At 43.3% G+C, this 21,295-nt stretch overlaps 1 protein-coding gene across 1 annotated transcript in view; it reads right to left on the bottom strand.

Moving 5' to 3' along the window:
- The window catches only part of LOC142289708 (5' exonuclease Apollo-like), an 82,555-nt gene extending 69,320 nt beyond the window's left edge, over positions 1-13,235 (bottom strand). The window contains exons 1-2 of the mRNA XM_075333631.1: positions 13,165-13,235; positions 6,280-6,496 (exon numbers count right to left, since the gene is read on the bottom strand). Of these exons, the coding sequence (XP_075189746.1) occupies positions 6,280-6,492 (213 nt within the window). The 5' untranslated portion in view covers positions 6,493-6,496; positions 13,165-13,235. The remainder of the gene's footprint in view (positions 1-6,279; positions 6,497-13,164) is intronic.
- Between the last annotated feature and the right edge of the window lie 8,060 nt (positions 13,236-21,295).

Below are 21,295 nucleotides of genomic sequence, written 5' to 3'. Positions count from 1 at the left end.
ATTTTCATAGGACATAACCGGATTTCTCTTCTCTCTCTCTTCTCTCCTCTCCCTCTTCTTTCTCTCTTTTCTCTCTTCGCACATTCTTCTCTCTCCTCTCTCTCTCTCCTCTCTCCTCTCCTTCTCTCTCTCCTTCTCTCTCTCCTTCTCTCTCTCCTATCTCTTCTCTCTCTCTCCTCTCTCTCTCTCCTCTCTCTCTTCTTCTCTCTCTCTCTCTCTCCTCTCTCTCTTCTTCTCTCTCTCTCCCTCCCATCTCTCTACCTTCACTCTCTCCTCCTACTGTCTCTCCTCTCTCTCTTCTCTTCCTCCCTCTCTTCTCCACCTCTCTCCTCTCTCTCCCTCCTCTCTCTCTTCTCTCTCTCCCTCCTCTCTCTCTTTTCTCTCTCCTCTTTCTCTTCTCTCTCTCTTCTCACTCCTCTCTTTTCTTTCTCTCTTTCTCTCTCCTCTCTCTTTTCTCTCCTCTCTCTTCGCTCTCCCGTCTCTCTCTCTTCATTCTCTCTCCTCCTACTCTCTTTCTTTCTCTCCTCTCTCTTCTCTCTCTCCCTCTCTTCTCTACCTCTCTCCTCTCTCTTTCCCTCCTCTCTCTACTCTCTCTCTTCTCTCTCTCCCTCCTCTCTCTCTTCCTCTTTTCTCTCTCCTCTTTCTCTTCTCACTCTCTTCTCTCTCTCTCCTCTCTCTCCTCTCTCTTTTCTCTCTCTCGTCTTTCTCTCTCCTCTCTCTTCCTCTCCTCTCTCTCTCTTTTCTCTCTTCTCTCTCTTCGCTCTCTCTTCTCTCTCTCTCTCCTCTCTCCCAGACCTGGCAATGATCACCTGATGCGGTCACCTGACGGTATCAGCTGACACTATAAGTCGAGCAGTGAGGCTGGCTTTTTACCGCCCAGCCAAACTATCAGCTGATGCTGTCGGACAGGAGTCTGCACAGAAGTGTGTAGTTTTTTTTTTGCATTGATGCATCAGCTGATTGTATAACAGCCATTTATACAATCAGCTGCAGTGTCCTGTGATTCAGGCCCTTGAACTTGACACATCATCTGATCGCTTTGCCTTCCAGCAAACTGATCAGATGATATTGCATCTGGATTGGACGGCGCGGGACCCTTGACCCAGGATTACTGCGGAGGGGGGGTTCTTTATTTCAATAAAGATGGGAGTCACTAATTGTGTTGTGTTTTATTTCTAATAAAAATATTTTTCTGTGTGTTGTGTTTTTTTCTCTGTACTAGAAATTCATGGTGACCATGTCTAATATTGGCATGAAACCATGAATTTCGGGCTTAGGGCCAGTTGATAATATACAGCTAGCCCTAACCCCATTATTACCCAGCGTGCCACCCGTCACCAGAGCAGCTGGAAGAGTTGGATACAGCTCCAGAAGATGGCGCCTCTATTAAAGCGCCATTTTCTGGGGCGGCTGCGGACTGCAATTCACAGCAGAGGTGCCCAGAAAGCTTGGGCACCCTGCGCTACGGATTCCAATCCCCAGCTGCCTAGTTGTACCTGGCTAGACACAAAAATTGGGCGAAGCCCATGTCATTTTTTTTTTACTTATTTCATGAAATTCGTGAAATAATTAAAAAATAAAGGGCTTCCCTATATTTTTGGTTCCCAGCCGGGTACAAATAGGCAGCTGGGGGTTGGAGGCAGCCCATAGCTGCCTGCTGTACCTGGCTAGCATACAAAAATATAGCAAAGCCCACGTCATTTTTTTGGGGGGCAAAAAACTCCTGCATACAGCCCTGGATGGAGGATGCTGAGCCTTGTAGTTCTGCAGCTGCTGTCTGTCTGTATGGAGGAGAGCAGACAGCAGCTGCAGAACTACATTGCTCAGCATCCTCCATCCAGGACTGTATGCTGGAGGGAGAGACAGGGGGAGCAGAACTACAAGGCTCAGCATGCTCCATTCACTAGTGTATGCAGGAGAGCAGACAGCAGCTGCAGAACTACAAGGCTCAGCATACTCCATTCTGGACTGTATGCAGGAGTGTTTTGCCCACCAAAAGAGGAGCGAAGATGGAAGAGGTCCTATTCCAATGAGCACTTTATTGCATACAAACAGTCCCTCATCAATGTTAAGGCCACACTCACCGGCCGCAAAGCAAACCTACTTTTTATCTCTCATATCCTCCCTATCTCACAATCCTAAACAGATATTCAACACTTTCAATTCTCTCCTCCATCCCTCGACACTTCCTCCCTCTCCTCTCAGCTGAAGAATTTGCCTCTTTCTTCAAGCAGCAGATGGACAACATCAAAGCAAGCTTTGGATCACAATCCCCACAGCCCCTCCTCATAACTACTCCGCCCTCTTCCTCCAAATCCAGCTTCTCCACCATGACAGAAGATCAACTTTCCTCTCTACTCTCAAGATCAAATATCACCACCTGTGCACTTGACCCACTCCCGTCCCACCTCATCCCCAATCTCAGTCTTCGTCCTCATCCTAACCCATCTCTTCAACCTATCACTAACAGTGGGTGTATTCCTGTCATGCTTTAGACATGCCTCGATCACACCAATCTTCAAAAAGTCCTCCCTTTACCCATCCTCTGTGTCGAGCTATCGCTCCATATCACTTTTCCCCTATGCCTCACAACTACTGGAACAGCATGTCCATCTTGAACTGTTCTCCCACCTCTCTTCCTGCTCCCTCTTTGACCAGTTACAATCTGGCTTCTGACCACATCGTTCCACTTAAACCGCCTTAGCTGGGGTCCTGGGTTCAATTCCCACCAAGGACACCATCTGCAATGAGTTTGTATGTTCTTCCTGTGTTTGCGTGGGTCTGCTATTTCATCCTTTTTCTCTGCACGACTTCTAAAACTTAACATGGACAAAACAGAATTCATTATCTTTCCTCTTCCTCACTCAACCTCCCCCAAAAGACCTATCCATCAAAGTCAATGGCTACTCACTCTCCCCAGTCCCACACGCTCGCTGCTTGGGGCTAATCTTCGACTCTGCTCTTGCCTTCAAGCCACATATCCAAGCTGTCTTCACCTCCTGCCAACTTCAACTCAAAAATATTTCATACATTCCTTAACCAAGAAGCAACAAAAATACTACATGCCTCATTATATCCCGCCTGGAATACTGCAACCCCTTGCTCTATGGCCTCACTTCTAACAATCTTGCACCACTACAAACTATTCTAAAGTATGCTGCCCGACTAATTCACCTGTCCCCTCGCTACTCCCCAAACTCTCCCCTCTGCCAATCTCTTCACTGGTTGCCATTGCCCAAGACTCCAGTTCAAAAACCTAACAATTACATACAAAGCCATCCATAACCTGTCTCTTCAGTACATCTGTGACTTAGTCTCCCGGTACTTACCTGTACGTAACTTTCGATCCACACAAGATCTCCTTCCCTACTTTCCTCTTATCTCCTCCTCCCACAATCGAATCCAAGACTTCTCCTGTGTATCCCCCATACTCTGGAACTCTCATCCCTAACATATCAGACTCTCACTTACCTTGGAAATCTTCAAAAGGAACCTAAAGACCCACCTCTTCTGACAATCATACAACCTGCAGTTGTGACGCCCCTGAACTAGTCAGGGTGTCACAGGGTACTGCACCCCCTTTCCATCTGGTGCAGGACTCAACCCCCCATGGTTCTGGGATCCCAACCATTGATATTGCTCCATTAGCATTCAAACCCTAGTCACACCTCACACCACATCCTATCAGGCACACCAGTGGGTAGTCTAGCTGGACCAGGGCCACTCGCCTAGGGGTCAGGCAGACTGGTGGGAAGGAGGAAGTCAATGAGAAGAAGTGGAGAGCAGATTAGAAGTAGCTCCCAAAGAGTGAGGAGCTGGGAGTTGGAGCTTTTGGCTAGGTCGAGTACGATGGTCTGGGACCAAAGGAGTCGGAGACCCGATCGCAGGGTATTGGAGAAGGGTGCACCGGCTTAGTTTTAGAGTAGCGGTACCGGTTCTGTCTAGTAACTGAACCGGTACCAAGCACGGTGGGGTACTGGACCTTAGTTCAGGGAGTATCTTCACGCAACCTGATAATTAACCTGTGGAGGATAGTCTCTTTATGAACTTTCCCCAAGAGCTCAGAGATCAAAGGCATCAACACAAAGAGGGGGATAGGGCTTTCCAGCTTATGCGGCCCACTGAAATCCCAAGAAGCCATCTAGAGTACAGCGCACCTACTTAAAAGTAGGGAGAGGGACCCCGACAGCTTCAAGCAGAGGGGTCACTCAGAACATCTAAAATACAGTGCATGGAGGCAAGATACAGACCATCAGCAATACCAACGGGAGCGGACTCCCGGACGAGCTCCCCTGAAGTGGCAGCGGCACCCAGAGACTTAGTTTACTTCTGTGTCAGAGTCTACTTTGTGGTTGCATCACTACCAACACTGCCTGAGTGAGTACACTGTCCTCCCCTGCTTCCAATCTGCACCACGCTCCTTTACACCCCCATCATCCAGAGTCCCTCCCCTACCCATGGAGAGAATGTCATCTGGCTGCCCCACTCCATCTTCCCTGGGTACTCTCATCGGCAGTGGCGGTACTCCCTTACCGCGAACCACGGGTGGCGTCACGAACTCTCACTCCCCTGTAAATACCCCCCTTTATATTTGAAGTGGCCGTGAGCCCCTGGGTCCGGAGACCCTCGAGCCACAGCAACCCCCGGATCCGAGCGGTTCGAATGCTGCAGGGGCAGCACACAGTAACCCTCAGTCCACTATAGAACCACACGACCAGCTCTGCCCTCACCTACTGTATCATCACCCATCCCATGTAGACTGTGAACCCTCTCCGGACGGTTGCTCTCTCCTCCTGTACCAGTCTGTGCCTTGTATTGTTCGTGATTATTATACTTGTCCCTATTTTGTATACCCTTTTCACATTTACAGCGCCATGGAATAAATGGCGCTATAATAATAATAATAATAATAAGTGTTTACACAGCAAAATTGCATCAAAAACAAATGTAATCTTCACCCATGTGTATCAATACAATTTTGTCAAAGTCAAGTACCAAAAACAAACCAGCTTTATTCAAATACATATCAAAGAGCCAAAAATGCAGCATCAAAAACGCACAGAAATGCAATGAAAAAAGGCAAGTAATACAATTTAAAGAATAAGTGCAGAAATTCTGAAATATCAAAAACTGACCAAAAGCTCATCACTGGAACGTAGCCTAAAAGGCTTTACAGGCGACCAGAAACAAGGCCAAAAGTGGGCAGTTTTTGCACTTATTCCCACTGCTCTCCTCAATATGTTATTTATTTATTTATTTATTTATTCCACCATATCTATCCAGAGATATTAGACTTTTTGTATGGAAAAAATTCTATGGCTTTTCAATGGAGCATGCATTTAAGTTGTTCTGGATTATTACCCTGTTAAGGCTGTTTTACACGCAGCAACATCGCTAGCGATGTCGCTCGTGAAAACACCGCCCCCGTCGTTTGTGAGTCATGGGCAAATCGCTGCCCGTGGCGCACAATATCGCTAGGAGCCGTCACATATACTTACCTTCCTAGCAACGTCACTGTGTTCGGCAAACAGCCTCTTTTCTAAGGGGGTGGTTCATGCGGCGTCACAGCGACGTCACACTGCAGGCGTGCAATAGAAGCGGAGGGGCGGAGAGCAGCCGCATGGAAGTCATGCCCACCTCATTGCCGGAGGAAGCAGGTATGGTGTTGTTCGTCGTTCCTCAGGTGTCACACGTAGCGATGTGTGCTGCCTCAGGAACGACGAACAACCTGCGTCCAGAACAAGGAACGACATTTGGGAAATGGACGACGTGTCAACAAACAACGATTTGTTGAGTATTTTGCATCGTTAGTGGTCGCTCGTATGTGTCACACGCAACAATGTCGCTAATGAGGCCGGATGTGTGTCACGAATTCCGTGACCACAACGACATCTCGTTAGCGATGTCGTTGAGTGTAAAGCCCCCTTTAGTCACGGCCCCTTGAGGAAGAGCATGAAAATCATCACTAAATAAAAATGCACATAACTCTGCCATATGATTTCAGAGTTTAAAAAAAACAATAAAAACCTGAATACTCAGGGAGCGCAGATAGTGGGAATGGGATAAATGCATGCACTGCCCATACACTGCCCACTTTGACCCACTTTGACCTGGTGAACAATTCTCTTTAAATGAATTACCTTCAACTTGTCAGGCCATCTAGTGGGAATTCTCACGGGCAAAAATTTGCTGACCCATGTCTGACACATTGTAACAAACTACAGCTATGTGAAAGTAAACGGGTTACGGAGGATCAGCTATTATAGAAATCATACAAACCTGCAACTTATGTGTAAGGACCTTGGCAGTGACTGGGGAACAATAGAGCGTTTTTCTCCACGTGGAGGACAAGCCCATCGTATGGTCACTGTGCATGTGAGACAGAAAAAAGAGGCGGATGTGGCTGCATTTTCGGATCTGCCAGCAATCCACAGCGATGGGTGTGTTGGGAAGAATTGTCCCACTCATCTTCAACCTCCAGGTAGCTAACATAAATCTAAGAAAGAACAAAGTAAATGCAATATTAAGTATCTGTAGCTTTCGAATGTGCAGAGCCATTTGCAACTGAAAATCCTATTAAATCATAAAGCAATGCTCTCCATTGAGCAGTATCAATGTGCAGAAATAGGATGTCACAGAGCAGGGGAAATAGAGAGGAGATGAATAGAGATGAGTAGACCCCTGGATATTCGGGTTTGCCAAATAAAAAAAAAAAAAAAAAAGTTTGGTTTGGGAACCAAACTTGACCCCAGACATCTAACCCCATAGAAGTCAATGGAAACGTGAAGTTCTGTGCTGTAAAATGGTTGTACTAAAAACTAGGGGGCTATAAAAAGAGCTAAATAGAAGTAAGAGCAGGACAGTTACACAGGAAGATAACACTGTAGTCAGAGTCTCTTCTGGGCCTGCTCATTAACCTTCATGAATAGTCACTGCTTCCCTCTGTGCAAGTGTCTGTGATTAGTTGCAGACTGCTATACACACCACCTACCCTCTGTGTTGGCATCTGTGATTGGTTGCAGTCAGTTGCTGTATTTGAATGTAAAAATAAATTAAAAAATGATGTGGTGTCACAAAGTGACTTCGGTGAACCCAGGGGAGCCTATACTGGCCCTAAAGCTGAGGCCCCTGCGCTCACCCTAACCCTGGAGGTACTCTCTATGGTAGGGAGGTCCAGGTCATCACCCTAGGCCCTATCTGCTGTCCTCGTCCCTGATGTTGTGACCAGGGCTGTGGAGTCAGTAAGCCAAACCTGTGACTCCGACTCCTCAATTTCCCTTCCACCGACTCCGACTCCATGACTCTGACTCCCATATATATTACTTAAATTGAAGTGAAAAATGTACTGTAGTACAATGTGAACATCAGTCATTTAATCATTTTTATGATACAATAATCAAGATATTTAGATAGAACATAAAATATATTTATTGGAATACAACTTTAGAACACAAAAAACTGTAATAAATTGTAAATATGTAATACACTATGTAATTTTATATATATATATATATATATATATATATATATACAGTGGAACCTTGATTAACGAGAACAATACGTTCTGGGACTGTGCTTGTTAACCAAGTTACTTGTTCAGCAAAGCAAGATTTCCCATAGGAAATCATTGCAATGCAGACAATTTGTTCCACAACTTGTTAAATGTCCCATCCTGGCCCCCTATTGTGCCTCTGATTGGCCAGCCCGCTGCCTTTGAGTAGCAGTGACAGAGAAAGTTCCTGCTTCGTTGCTATGGTTGCCGATGCACAGCCTATACCGGCGAACTACAGGACCCAGGAGACCGGCGATGGAACTGAAGGTACACATATTATGCTCACCTTACCTTCCGTTCCATCGCCGGCCTCCTGGATCTTGTAGTTCGCCGCGAGGATTCCTCTCTCATTGAGATGCATCGGGGAACTACAAGAACCATGAGGCTGGCGATGGAACGGAAGGTAAGGTGAGCATAATAATGTATATGTGTGCGTGCGTGTTATTGTGTGTTTATGTGTGTTTTGTGCGTGCTTGTGTGTGTTTGTGTGGACTGCAAGAGTGGGTCAGAGCGCGGTGGATGTACGTAACCGGAAGTATGTGCGGTGAGTATTTTGCTCGTACAGCAAAGCTTTCTCGTAAACAGAGTTACAAATTTACAGAAAGCTTTGCTTGTTAAGCGAAATTCTCGTTAACTGGGTTACTTGTTAAGCGAGGTTCCACTGTATATATATTTATATAACAATATGTAATAAAATATGTAGGTGGCAAAAAACAGTTTTCAACAAAAATATACTAAATAACATTGTGCAGTCTATGAATTTGTTCTAAGAAATAGAATGGCCTCCATCAGATCCTCCTTCATAGATGACCTCAAATCTGACCTAATAATTTTACGGCTAGAGAACAACCTCTCTACATTGACTTTGTTGGAGGCAAAGCCTTAACCACATGGGCAACATCTCTAACAATTTCCAGGTATAAAGGAATTGCCTCATGCACAGTCAGTTTTGAGGAACGGTTTAATTTTTCTATTATTTGAGAACAAGTGAAAAATTTTGCTTAAATATTGTCAATCTGCTGCTATAGGATATGGAGTGAAATATTTTTCCTTGCGGCAACGCTTTGCCTGCTCCATGTTATCCAAATACTTGCCAAAGTTAAACTCTTCATTTGATGATGAAGATATGGCAGCAGTAGCACTGTCAGAACCCAATTCTTCTTGCGCCTTGCAGTCCTGTAGGCCACTCATCCTAACTGCTACCTCAGTCAAAGCTTCTTTTCCTTTAGTAAGCTGTTGATCATCAAGCAGTATACGATGACTTGGGTCCAAATAAACAGCTGCCAGAAGAATTTTATTTTCCAATAGCTGTGCCTCTCACTGTTTCATTGAAGCAGAAATGCCATCTGCGATTAAACCTTCTCTTTGGGACAGGCAAAATAGCAAGTTCTTCCACTCCCTTATGAAAATGCCAGGAGTTAAATCCTCAGCTTGTAATTTTTTAGTAACGGTAAATGGGTGATTAAGCAATTTCTTCAATTCAGCCACCTGTGTCCACTGACCTTCATTGTTACCTGAGGGTTTGCCATATCTATAAGAAACGGTTTTAGTTCAAGCAATCGCTCAATCATTAAATAAGTGCTGCCCCACCGAGTGGCTTGATCGACAATTGCCCCTTTCCCAGCACTTCTCTTCAAAATGGAATCAATTTTAGGGGTTCTGGCGGCAATAACCAATTTCCTCACTTTTCCAATCAGATTTCCAGCATGTTCCTCTTGCAGACTCTCTCTTATTGCCAGCTGCAATGTGTAGACAACACAGCGCATGTGATGAATAGGAAAGTGTTTTGAAGCAGCTTCAACAAGATCATCTAATTCTAAAGTATCATTTTGCTGTTTTGCTGTAATATCTGTTTGTTTCTCAGTTACATGAACAGCACTGTGGCCTTCTATCTCAAACATACTGAATCCTAAATTTTCTTCTAGCTGTTCTTCATTACTCTTATTCATATGTTTGAAGCATTGTTTTGTGAGGATCCGTTTTTGGGTTCAAAAACGGATCCTCACAAAGAATGAGCATGTCAGTTTGTGTGGTGTTTTTCTAATCTGATTTTGCTATTGAAAACATTATCTATGAGCTCAAAAACCTTTCAGGTGATGCAGTTTTTTAAAAAGCTGATCTGCTTTTGCAGCTGAAAAACGTATCCTCAAAAAATACAGCAAAAACGCTGTGTGTGAATGTAGCCTTAGATCAGGAATAGCACAGCCATTTATAGGACATTTCATAACTTTGCCAAATTCATATGAAAAAATATTCAGCACATTCTGCACTGAACTACTGTACGACTTTATTATATATTTTAGGAGTCAGAGTCGGTCCATTCTATACCGACTCCACCAAAATGAACACCGACTCCAACTGCACGACTCCGACTCCGCAGCCCTGGATATGACCTCCCCTCCACAACCAACCATGAACTTCCCTCCACAACTCACCACCAGGGGGTAATGGGCAAGAACAGGAGCCAACATCCCACCCACAAATATAGACCAAACAGCAATAACAACAAAACCTACTCGTACACATGGCAACCACACACAAAGGAGCAACTAAAAGTGTACAAGGGGAAATAGCATAAAAGGGGGGATAAACAGACTATTGGGGAGCTTCCAAACCAAAACAAACACACCACTATGCTGCAATAAACACCAGTGCTGAAACCAACAGAACTAAAAGAGAGTATCAACACTCCTTCCACCTCCTGGCCAAGCTTCCTAGTGATAGAAAAAAAAACGGCCCCCTCTGGTGGATGTGGAGGGTATTTATAGAACCTGGGCGTGATCCCAATTGAAACACCAGACCAGGAGTCTTAACCCTCTCCTTCCCAAAGGAAAGGGCATTCATTTAATCTCCCACAAGACAAAGTGAGATTCTGACCCAGAACATGTCACAAAACTCCACAACAAGAGAAAGTCTGTGATACGTGGGCTCCAGTCATATTTTTAATCACCAGCGTGGGTAGATGGCTATGGGCTGCAACCCTCAGCAGTCAGTCTGCTTTACCTTAGCTGGTTATCAAAAATAGAGAGATCCTACTCTTTTTTTTTTTTTTTTAAAGTATTTAAATAAAATGTTAAAAAAACAGTATGGGATCTCCCCATTTTTTAATATCCAGGTAAAGCTGACAGGTGGTGGCTGTTATTATTAAGGTGGGAAGGGCCATGCTTATTGGCCCCTCCCAGCCTAAAAAAACTAGCCTGCAGCCTCCCAGAATTGGTGCATCCATAAGATCCTGATTGCCCTAGTGTGGTGGCAATTGGGGTAATATGTAGGTTGAAGTCAGGGTGACTTGTCAAAAATCACAGCTGCAATCAAGCCCTAGGTTAGTAATGGGGAGGGGTCTATAAACACCCCAATGACTAACCTATAAGTCAAAAGAAATAAACACACAGAAAAATCCTTTATTTGAAATAGTACACCCCTTTTTTCACCCCTTAATTAACCCAAAAAACACCATTGCAGGTCTGACGTAGTCCACAAAATGTACCACGACGATTCCAGCTCTGCTACACCCGAAGGCTGCAGTGATGCAAAATTTGATCGCCCACTATAGCCTTTGGGAAAAACTGACATCAGTGAGTTCACCAGAGGTCACAGCTGGGTTCCCACGGTACCAAGTATGACCGCTAGTGAACCCGCTGCCAGATTTCTGGACTGCCAGATTGAAGGACATGGCAGCACAGCAATCTAACAATCTGGTCACTGGAGTTCAAACGAGGGGCTTCACACTGCTCTCAGTGAAAGTTGAACCCGCTGCTGAATTGCTGTGCGGCCGTGACCCACAATTTGACAGTCCAGCAATTCGGCAGCGGGTTCAACTGAGTTCACATATGGCAGCGGGAAGCCCCCAGTGTGAATTCCAGTGACTTGACTGCTGTGGTGCTATGTCCTGCAACCTGACAGACCCGCAGTCAGGTCACCGGAGTTCACACTAGGAGCTCCCCTCTGTGAACTACGGTGACCTGACTGCCAGACTGCTTGCTGTGTGGTCATGTCCCACAATCCGGAAATCTGGCAGCGGATTCACCAGTCACACTTGCTACTGTGGGAACCAGGCTGTGACCTCCGGTGAACTCACTGACGTCACTGCTTCTCACAGCCGTATTCCTTGTGGCTGTCAGTGTTTTCCAGAGTATAGAGTGAGTGGCCACGCTTTCCATCCAAGCAGACTCTGGATGTAGCAGAGCCGGGATAGTCATGGTACATTGTGCAGATTACGTCAGACCTGCAGGAGTATTTTTGGTGTTAATTAAAGGGTGAAAGAGGGTGTGTGTATATTTTATTTCAAATAAAGGATTTTTGTGTTTTTGTGTTTATTTCTTTTAAACTCCAGGTCACCAATGGAGGTGTGTCACAGAGCAATCGGAAACAGCTGAATAAAGCTCCATAATTGGCGCATCTGATAGATGCACCACTTCTGGGGAGGCTGTAGACTAGTATTTTTAGGCTGGAAGGAGTCAATAACCATGGCCTTCTCACCCTGATAATAGTAGCTCCCACCCCTCAGCTTTATCGTGGCTGTTTATAAAAAATGGGGGGCCCTACACCATTGTTTAAAATTATTTATTTAAATAATTTAAAAAACGGCATGGGATTCCCTCTAATTTTGATAATCAGTCACAGTAAAGCTGACAGCTGGGTGATGCATCCTTTAGCTGGATACAAGCTTTAGCTAAGAGGGTGAGAACTTTTCTTTTACAGTGGTGCGCCAGCCAAGCACAGCCATGCCAATAATTGACTTTGCTATGATGGGGTTGGAAATGCCCACACAGGAAAAGCTTGCTGACTGGCTGCTCTACAACCTTTCAACAAGTTTTATTTGGATGACAAACCCAAACAGGAACTGGACGTACAGGTAAAAGTCTGTGTTCGGTTCCAAGAGCTGGACAACCGGTACTTAGTACGAACCTCAAACTTTACATTTCGTGCTCATTCATTCCTAGAGATGACAGCATGCTTAGCTTATAATACAAAGTAACAGTGACAAGTCCATTCCTGGCTGGTACGAAGTCTAGATTTTTATCAGTCACCTTCCTGTCATATCTCCTATTAGACAGCGAGAAGATCCACTGGAATGGCTGCCACTCTGACCAACTCCATGACCTCACAATATATTATCTGTATGTCCCACAGCCTCACCCGGAACATGAGCTGATTGTTATCGCATCTGCAGCAATCAGTTAAACACCAGGGTAACAGCTCTTGGGCAATCCTTTTCAAGCCGAGCATTACTAGTATATTATTATTTATTATTATATTATATTATTTATACGATTTTTAACAGGCCAAGATACAAGTGAAAGGGGTTGGGTGAACGTCCCCGAACAGCTAGATGGCGTTGAAAGCTGGAGGATCATACACCCTAATGCAGCACTACTTCCCCGTCATTCTCAGAGTCATTACAGTCCTAAGGGTTCAACATCCACTAATCCTCAAGTGATGGCATATCCCAGACATGATGGTATTTCCCTTTAAGGTGCACAAAGTAAATCATCAAGGTCAATCTCTCTGGGAAATGGCAGCCCAGATGTTTCCTAAAAGGGGTTCTACACTACTATGAACAATATTAATGGGTCTTGGTTAGATCAAGCATTAAAAATACAATACTCTACCTCCTCCTTAATGTGTTCTCTAAGTATCCAGGCTTCCCCTTCTGTTAGCGGTGTCCTGAACTGCTGTCTCAAGTTTTCTTTAAGTGGAAAACAGGAAATCGACGGGGGACGCAGAGCAGAGGAGCAGTGTCGGTGAGTATTACACAAGTTCCTTCAACCACTTCCCGTCGTATTAAAGAGCTGGCAATTGACTCTAATAGCAACCTCTGACAGCGACATTTAAGTAACAAGACTGCATAAAGCGACGGTTCCATTGCCCATCAGCTGCCCAACCTGATGGTGGTATGCCGATGAGGTGCCGTGGGCTTAGTGAGTACCCGGTCACCTCCTTTGTTCTAACCATTTACAGAAGAAGAGATTGCAGGTGCCAGTCTGCCAGGGGAACTAAAGATTAAAAATAAATGTGTTTTTTTAATATCACAATAAAAAAGAGAAAAAAAAAATAAAATAAAAAAATTATATATATATATATATATATATATATATATATATATATACACATACATATATATATATATATATATATATATATATATATATATATATATATATGCTACTGTATGTAAAGCACTGTGGAATTAATGGCGCTATATAAATGAATAAATATTATTATATTATATATATGTTGGAATCAGCTCCTTTTTAGCCATATTACAAATAGAAGACATTAAAAAAAAAATTCGGCATTGCCACATCCACAAAGGTCCAATCCAAGTCTGAAATTACTTATCTCATACAGAAAATGCTGTAAAGGGAGGAGGTGGTGAAATATGAACTGATTATTTTCTTCCCCTCAAATGAGTGCACCTCCCCCTCATCAAATTGCAATCAAAACACTGTATTGACTCAATATTATCAATAAAAATTACAGCTCGCCATGCATACAGTTGTGCTCAAAAGTTTACATACCCCAGCAGATTTTGTGCTTTCTTGACCTTTTTTCAGAGAATATGAATGATAGCACAAAATCTTTTTTTTCCACTCATGGTTAGTGGTTGGGTAAAGCCATTTATTGCCAAACTACTGTGTTTTTTCTTTTTAAATCATAATGACAACCAAAAACATGCAAATGACTCTGATTAAAATTCTAAGTGAAAGGGAGTGAATTTCAGCCTACTATAGCCATGTGATCCAAACCACCTAGGGTGCACGGATGAAGAAAAGGGGCGGTCCACTCCTGCAGAAGTCAGTCTAAATAAGGATAAGTGGTAATCCAGCACCCGTAGTCCAGTCTTCAGTGAAAATTAATTAAAGAATGTACGTCTGGAACACCATGGTGTGAACAAGGTGCAAGACTCAAAAATATACAACGAAATAGGATAAAGAGTTGCACACCAGTCACATTGTATAGAGGAATAATGAAAAGCAAAACTGCTATGGGAATACTAGCCTGAAAAATACTATAGACTATCTGAAAAAAAGTGAAAAACATGAAAATATGTGACTGGTGTGCAGTCACATTTTCATATTTCATATTTTCAATGTGACTGGTGTGCAACTCTTTATCCTATTTCGTTGTATATTTTTGAGTCTTGCACCCTGTTCACACCATGGTGTTCCAGACGTACATTCTTTAATTAGTATGCATTTTTTGTCTGAGAACCCTGCCCCACCCATAGCCATGTATCTTATTTCACATATATACAGTTAGGTCCAGAAATATTTGGACAGTGACACAATTTTCGCGAGTTGGGCTCTGCATGCCACCACATTGGATTTGAAATGAAACCTCTACAACAGAATTCAAGTGCAGATTGTAACGTTTAATTTGAAGGTTTGAACAAAAATATCTGATAGAAATTGTAGGAATTGTACACATTTCTTTACAAACACTCCACATTTTAGGAGGTCAAAAGTAATTGGACAAATAAACCAAACCCAAACAAAATATTTTTATTTTCAATATTTTGTTGCGAATCCTTTGGAGGCAATCACTGCCTTAAGTCTGGAACCCATGGACATCACCAAACGCTGGGTTTCCTCCTTCTTAATGCTTTGCCAGGCCTTTACAGCCGCAGCCTTCAGGTCTTGCTTGTTTGTGGGTCTTTCCGTCTTAAGTCTGGATTTGAGCAAGAGAAATGCATGCTCAATTGGGTTAAGATCTGGTGATTGACTTGGCCATTGCAGAATGTTCCACTTTTTTGCACTCATGAACTCCTTGGTAGCTTTGGCTGTATGCTTGGGGTCATTGTCCATCTGTACTATGAAGCGCCGTCCGATCAACTTTGCGGCATTTGGCTGAATCTGGGCTGAAAGTATATCCCGGTACACTTCAGAATTCATCCGGCTACTCTTGTCTGCTGTTATGTCATCAATAAACACAAGTGACCCAGTGCCATTGAAAGCCATGCATGCCCATGCCATCACGTTGCCTCCACCATGTTTTACAGAGGATGTGGTGTGCCTTGGATCATGTGCCGTTCCCTTTCTTCTCCAAACTTTTTTCTTCCCATCATTCTGGTACAGGTTGATCTTTGTCTCATCTGTCCATAGAATACTTTTCCAGAACTGAGCTGGCTTCATGAGGTGTTTTTCAGCAAATTTAACCCTGGCCTGTCTATTTTTGGAATTGATGAATGGTTTGCATCTAGATGTGAACCCTTTGTATTTACTTTCATAGAGTCTTCTCTTTACTGTTGACTTAGAGACAGATACACCTACTTCACTGAGAGTGTTCTGGACTTCAGTTGATGTTGTGAACGGGTTCTTCTTCACCAAAGAAAGTATGCGGCGATCATTCACCACTGTTGTCATCCGTGGACCCCCAGGCCTTTTTGAGTTCCCAAGCTCACCAGTCAATTCCTTTTTTCTCAGAATGTACCCGACTGTTGATTTTGCTACTCCAAGCATGTCTGCTATCTCTCTGATGGATTTTGTCTTTTTTTTCAGCCTCAGGATGTTCTGCTTCACCTCAATTGAGAGTTCCTTAGACCGCATGTTGTCTGGTCACAGCAACAGCTTCCAAATGCAAAGCCACACACCTGTAATCAACCCCAGACCTTTTAACTACTTCATTGATTACAGGTTAACGAGGGTGACGCCTTCAGAGTTAATTGCAGCCCTTAGAGTCCCATGTCCAATTACTTTTGGTCCCTTTAAAAAGAGGAGGCTATGCATTACAGAGCTATGATTCCTAAACCCTTTCTCCGATTTGGATGTGAAAACTCTCATATTGCAGCTGGGAGTGTGCACTTTCAGCCCATATTATATATATAATTGTATTTCTGAACATGTTTTTGTAAACAGCTAAAATAACAAAACTTGTGTCACTGTCCAAATATTTCTGGACCTAACTGTAGCTTGGTACTTTCCTTCCCATACAGAGCAAGTTTTTTAACTGCAGGTGGGGTTACATGTAGGTTAGGGACCCCAAAAGTAGAGGGGCTCCTTTGCATTGATCATTACAATGGCTAAACATCTCTTATATTCCTATTATTCATAGCAGTTATGCACATTCCATTTTCATATTTTTCACTTTTTTCAGATAGTCCATTGTATTTTTCAGGCTAGTATTCCCATAGCAGTTCTGCTTTTAATTATTCCTCTATACATTGTGACTGGTGTGCAACTCTTTATGTTCAGTGAAAATTAAGACATCCTTTATTCACAAAGCATAATAAAAACATAAATGTTTAAAATCAGAACAGCCTTATGCGTTTCAGGCCATAGAGACCCTTAAGGCTGCTTTACACGCATCGATTTCATGTGTGATCGCACCCGCCACCATCGTTTGTGCGGCATGGGCAATTCGTTGCCCGTGTCGCACAAAGTGAGTAACCCCCGTCACACGTACTTACCTCCCGAACGACCTCACTGTGGGCGGCGAACATCCTCTTCCTAGAGGGGGAGGGACGTTCGGCGTCACAGCGACGTCACACAGCGGCCACCCAATAGAAGCGGAGGGGCGGAGATGAGCGGGACGTTAACATCCCGCCCACCTCCTTCCTTCCGCATTGCCGGCGGGACGCAGGTAAGCTGGTAAGCTGCAGTTCATCGTTCCCAGTGTGTCACACGGAGCAGTGTGCTGCCTCGGGAACAATGAGCAACCGGACGTTCGATTTTTTGAAAATGAGCGACGTGTCAACGAGCAACGATAAGGTATTTTTGCTCGTTCACAGTCGCTCATTTGTGTTACACGCTATATGTCAAACGAGGCCAGATGTGCGTCACTAAGGACGTGACCCCGGCGACATATCATTAGATATATCGTAGCGTGTAAAGCGGCCTTTACTCATAGGGTCTATGACCTGAAATGTGTAAGGCTGCTCTGATTTTAAATATGTATGTTTTTAACATGTTTTGTGAGTAAAGGATGTCTTAATTTTCACTGAAGACTGGACTACGGGTGCTGGATTACAACTTATCCTTATTTAGACTGAATCTGATCTAAAGTTCACATACCCCAGTTCTTAATACCATGTGTTGACCCCTCTAACATCAATGGCAGATTGAAGTCTTTTGTGGTAGTTGTGGATGGGGCTCTTTATTTTTCACAGATGGTAAAGCTGCCCATTCTTCTTGGCAAAAAGCCACCGATAAATTCCTGGGCTTTCTTGCATGAACTGTGCGCTTGAGTTCTCCCCAGAGTGGCTCAATGATATTGAAGTCAGGATACTGAGATGGTCACTCCAGAACCTTCACTTTGTTCTGCTATAGCCAATGACAGGTCAACTTGACCATGTGTTTTGGATCGTTGTTATGTTGGAACGTCCAAATACGGGAGGCAAATTGGTACTCATCAGCCCGGAAGCTGTGCATGGGACATGCACAGCTTCCGGGCTGATGAGTACAAATTTGCCTCCAGTATTTGCTGATAACGTGCTGCATTCATCTTTCCTTCAACATTGACCAAGTTTCCTTTGCCTTTGCAGCTCACACAACCCCACATCAGCAGCGATCCACCTCCGTGCTGTACAGTAGGAATGGTGTTCCTTTCATCATAGGCCTTGTTGACGACTCTCCAAATGCAAAATTTATGGTTGTGGATAAAAAGTTTGATTTTGGTCTCATCACTCCAAATTACCTTGTTCCAGAAGTTTTGAGACTTTTCTCTGTTGTTTGGCATACTCTAGGCAAAATACTTTGTGGCATTCGCGCAGTAATGGCTTTCTTCTGGCGACTTGACCATGCAGCCCATTTTTCTTCAAGTGCCTCCTTATTGTGCATCTTGAAATAACATCTGCTGAAAACTAGCAGTGTGTTTATTTGTGTTTTTTTCTTTGCAACCCGAACAATTTTCCTGGCAATCCTGGCTGAAATTTTTGCTGGTCTAACCGATGGTGGTGTGGTTTTTTTCACAGCCCCTGATTTTCCATTTGTTAATCACAGTTTGAACACTGCTGACTGGAATTATCAATTCTTTGGATATCTTTTTGTACCCCTTTCCTGTTTTATACAGTTCAACTATCTTTTCCCATAGATCCGTTGAGAATTCTTTTGCTTTTCCCATGACTCACAATCCAAAAACGTCAGTGGTTAGATGAAAGATGCAAGAGTCTGTCTGGATCCTAGAAACTCACTCAGCTTTTATGCACACACACTGATTACAAGCAAACAGGTCACAGGTGAGGATGTTACCTTTATTAGCCATTCAAACCCATTTGTGTCAACGTTTGTGCATGTTATCAGGCCAAAAATCGCCAGGGTATGTAAACTTTTGATCAGGTCATTTGGATGTTTTTGTTTGTCATTATGATTTAAAAATAGAAAACACAATAGTTGATCAGTTCATGGAGCTTTACATTAATTATTCATTTTTTTACAATAATGGTTGAACTATAAACTAGATGTAGTTTTTATAACACAAAATTAAAACAAAGAGAACACCTAAAGCATAAATCATAGCAGGTTGTTCTTAAGAACCAATACTCAAGTGTATGCACATCTCTATAAAGAATGTTTACAGTGCTAAATATATGATTATTACATCACAAATGCTGATTGCGCTACAATGCGTGTTTATCCAGATGTAGTGAAGCAGTGTTGTAAATACTGCCATCTAGTGACCATTTATAATACTGACAAGTACAACGGAAAACGATAAAACCACACACGAAACAAAGTAGACGCTGTCGATGCAGTGATATAACATGATTACTTGGCATGGATAAAACTCAAGTCCTATATGAGGGAGATAACATAGGCCCAAAATATTGATGTAAAATGACCTGTATATGTTTATGTGCACAAGGATTTTTTGGGATGGGTCCACCTCAGAAAGGGCTTTAAAAAAAAAAAAAAAAAAAAAAAAAAAAAACTTCAAAAATATCAGTCAAAGTAGTTTGCACTATTTAATTTGCTTCATTCAGTTTGTTTGCGCTGGTCTGATTTGTTCTTTGACACATTTTTAGATATAAGGTAGTGACACCCTCTTCTCACAAAATTACTAGTGATGTTTCCAGACATTTTTTTTTTTCAAACTGTCATGGATGTAAAGAAAAGATTGAAATCACAATTATTACACAGTATATAAGCACATTCTTTGGTGCAGAATTGTGGCACATTTTGGTTGGGGAAACCTCCTTAACGCTTATTGAAATAATTTGTTAATTGAGCTAAAAGACACAATGAAAAGAAAAAGAACAATAGAGGACATGTTCCAGTGTTGGAGCCTTAATATGGTGGGGAACACCCTTTAGGCTATGTGCGCACGTGTGCGTATTGCATGCAGTTACGCTGCGTTCTGCACCGCAGCGTAACTGCATGCTTCCTGCGTCCCCTGCACAGTCTATGGAGATTGTGCAGGAGCCGTCCGCACGTGGCATATGCCCTGCCCGAATCGCTGCGTTCTAAGAAGTGACATGTCACTTCTTCCGTGCGGTTTGCATGCTGTCTTTAGGGAGAGGCAGCATGCAGAGCGCACGTTCTCTGCCGGCACCATGCGCTTCAGAACGGAGCTTTTCAGCTGCGCTCTGAAGCGCACCTTTTAGGTGCGGTGCAGAGCGCACACAGCCTAAGGCTATGTGCGCACTAAAAATGTGAATTTTCTGAAGAAAATTTCTTGAGAAACTTCTGGGAGTGGAAGATTTCCACACCTGCGGAAAAATCCGCGGCAAAAACGCATGCGGATTTGCCGCGGATTTGCCGCAGGTTTGTCCCTGCAATAAATAATAAAGATAATCGATAGACAGATAATGGATAGAGGGAAAGATGGATAGATGAATAGATAGATAGATAGAGGGATAGATAGATAGATGAATAGATAGAGGGATAGATAGATGAATAGATGAATAGATAGATAGATAGAGGGATAGATGGATAGATGAATAGATAGATAGATAGAGGGATAGATGGATAGATAGATAGATGGATAGAGGGATAGATAGATAGATAGATAGAGGGATAGATAAATAGATAGAGGGATAGATAGATAGATAGATAGAGGGATAGATAGATAGAGGGATAGATAGATAGATAGATAGATAGAGGGATAGATAGATAGATAGATGAGAAAAACCTATATAATGTTCCACCTCCCTGCATTTTCTAAGCTGGCACCCTTTAGTGACTTTCATGTGGCACTAAAGGGTGCTTAGCCTTGTATTTAGCCATAAAATAAATAAATAATTAAAAAAAAACGACGTGAGGTCCCCCCATATTTTGTAGCCAGCTAGGGTAAAGCAGACGGCTGCAGCCTGCAGACCACCGCTGGCAGCTTCACCTTGGCTGATAATCCAAAACAGTGGGCACCCCACGCTGTTATTTTAAATTATATAAATAATTTAAAACAAAAAACGTGCGGTCCCCCCCATATTGGATCACCAGCCAAGGTAAAGCGGACAGCTGGGGTCTGATATTCTCAGACTAGGGAGGTCCACTGTTATTGGACACTCCCCAGCCTAAAAATAGCAGGCCGCAGCCGCCCCAGAAGTGGCGCATCCATTAGACGTGCCAATCCTGGCGCTTTGCCCCAGCTCATCCCGCGCCCTGGTGCGTTGGCAAACGGGGTAATATATGGGGTTGATGCCAGATGTGTAATGTCACCTGGCATCAAGCCCTGGGGTTGGTGAGGTCAGGCGTCTATCAGATACCCGACATCACCAACCCAGTCAGTAGTAATTAAAAAATAGACAACAAAAAAAGTTTTATTTGAAAAAACACTCCCCACATAGCCTCTTTAACCAATTTATTG

Source organism: Anomaloglossus baeobatrachus, chromosome 2 (assembly GCF_048569485.1).
Source record: "Anomaloglossus baeobatrachus isolate aAnoBae1 chromosome 2, aAnoBae1.hap1, whole genome shotgun sequence".
Lineage (NCBI taxonomy): Eukaryota > Metazoa > Chordata > Amphibia > Anura > Aromobatidae > Anomaloglossus > Anomaloglossus baeobatrachus.
Note: the sequence above shows the minus strand (reverse complement) of the source record. Positions and strands in the feature narration are given on the sequence as shown.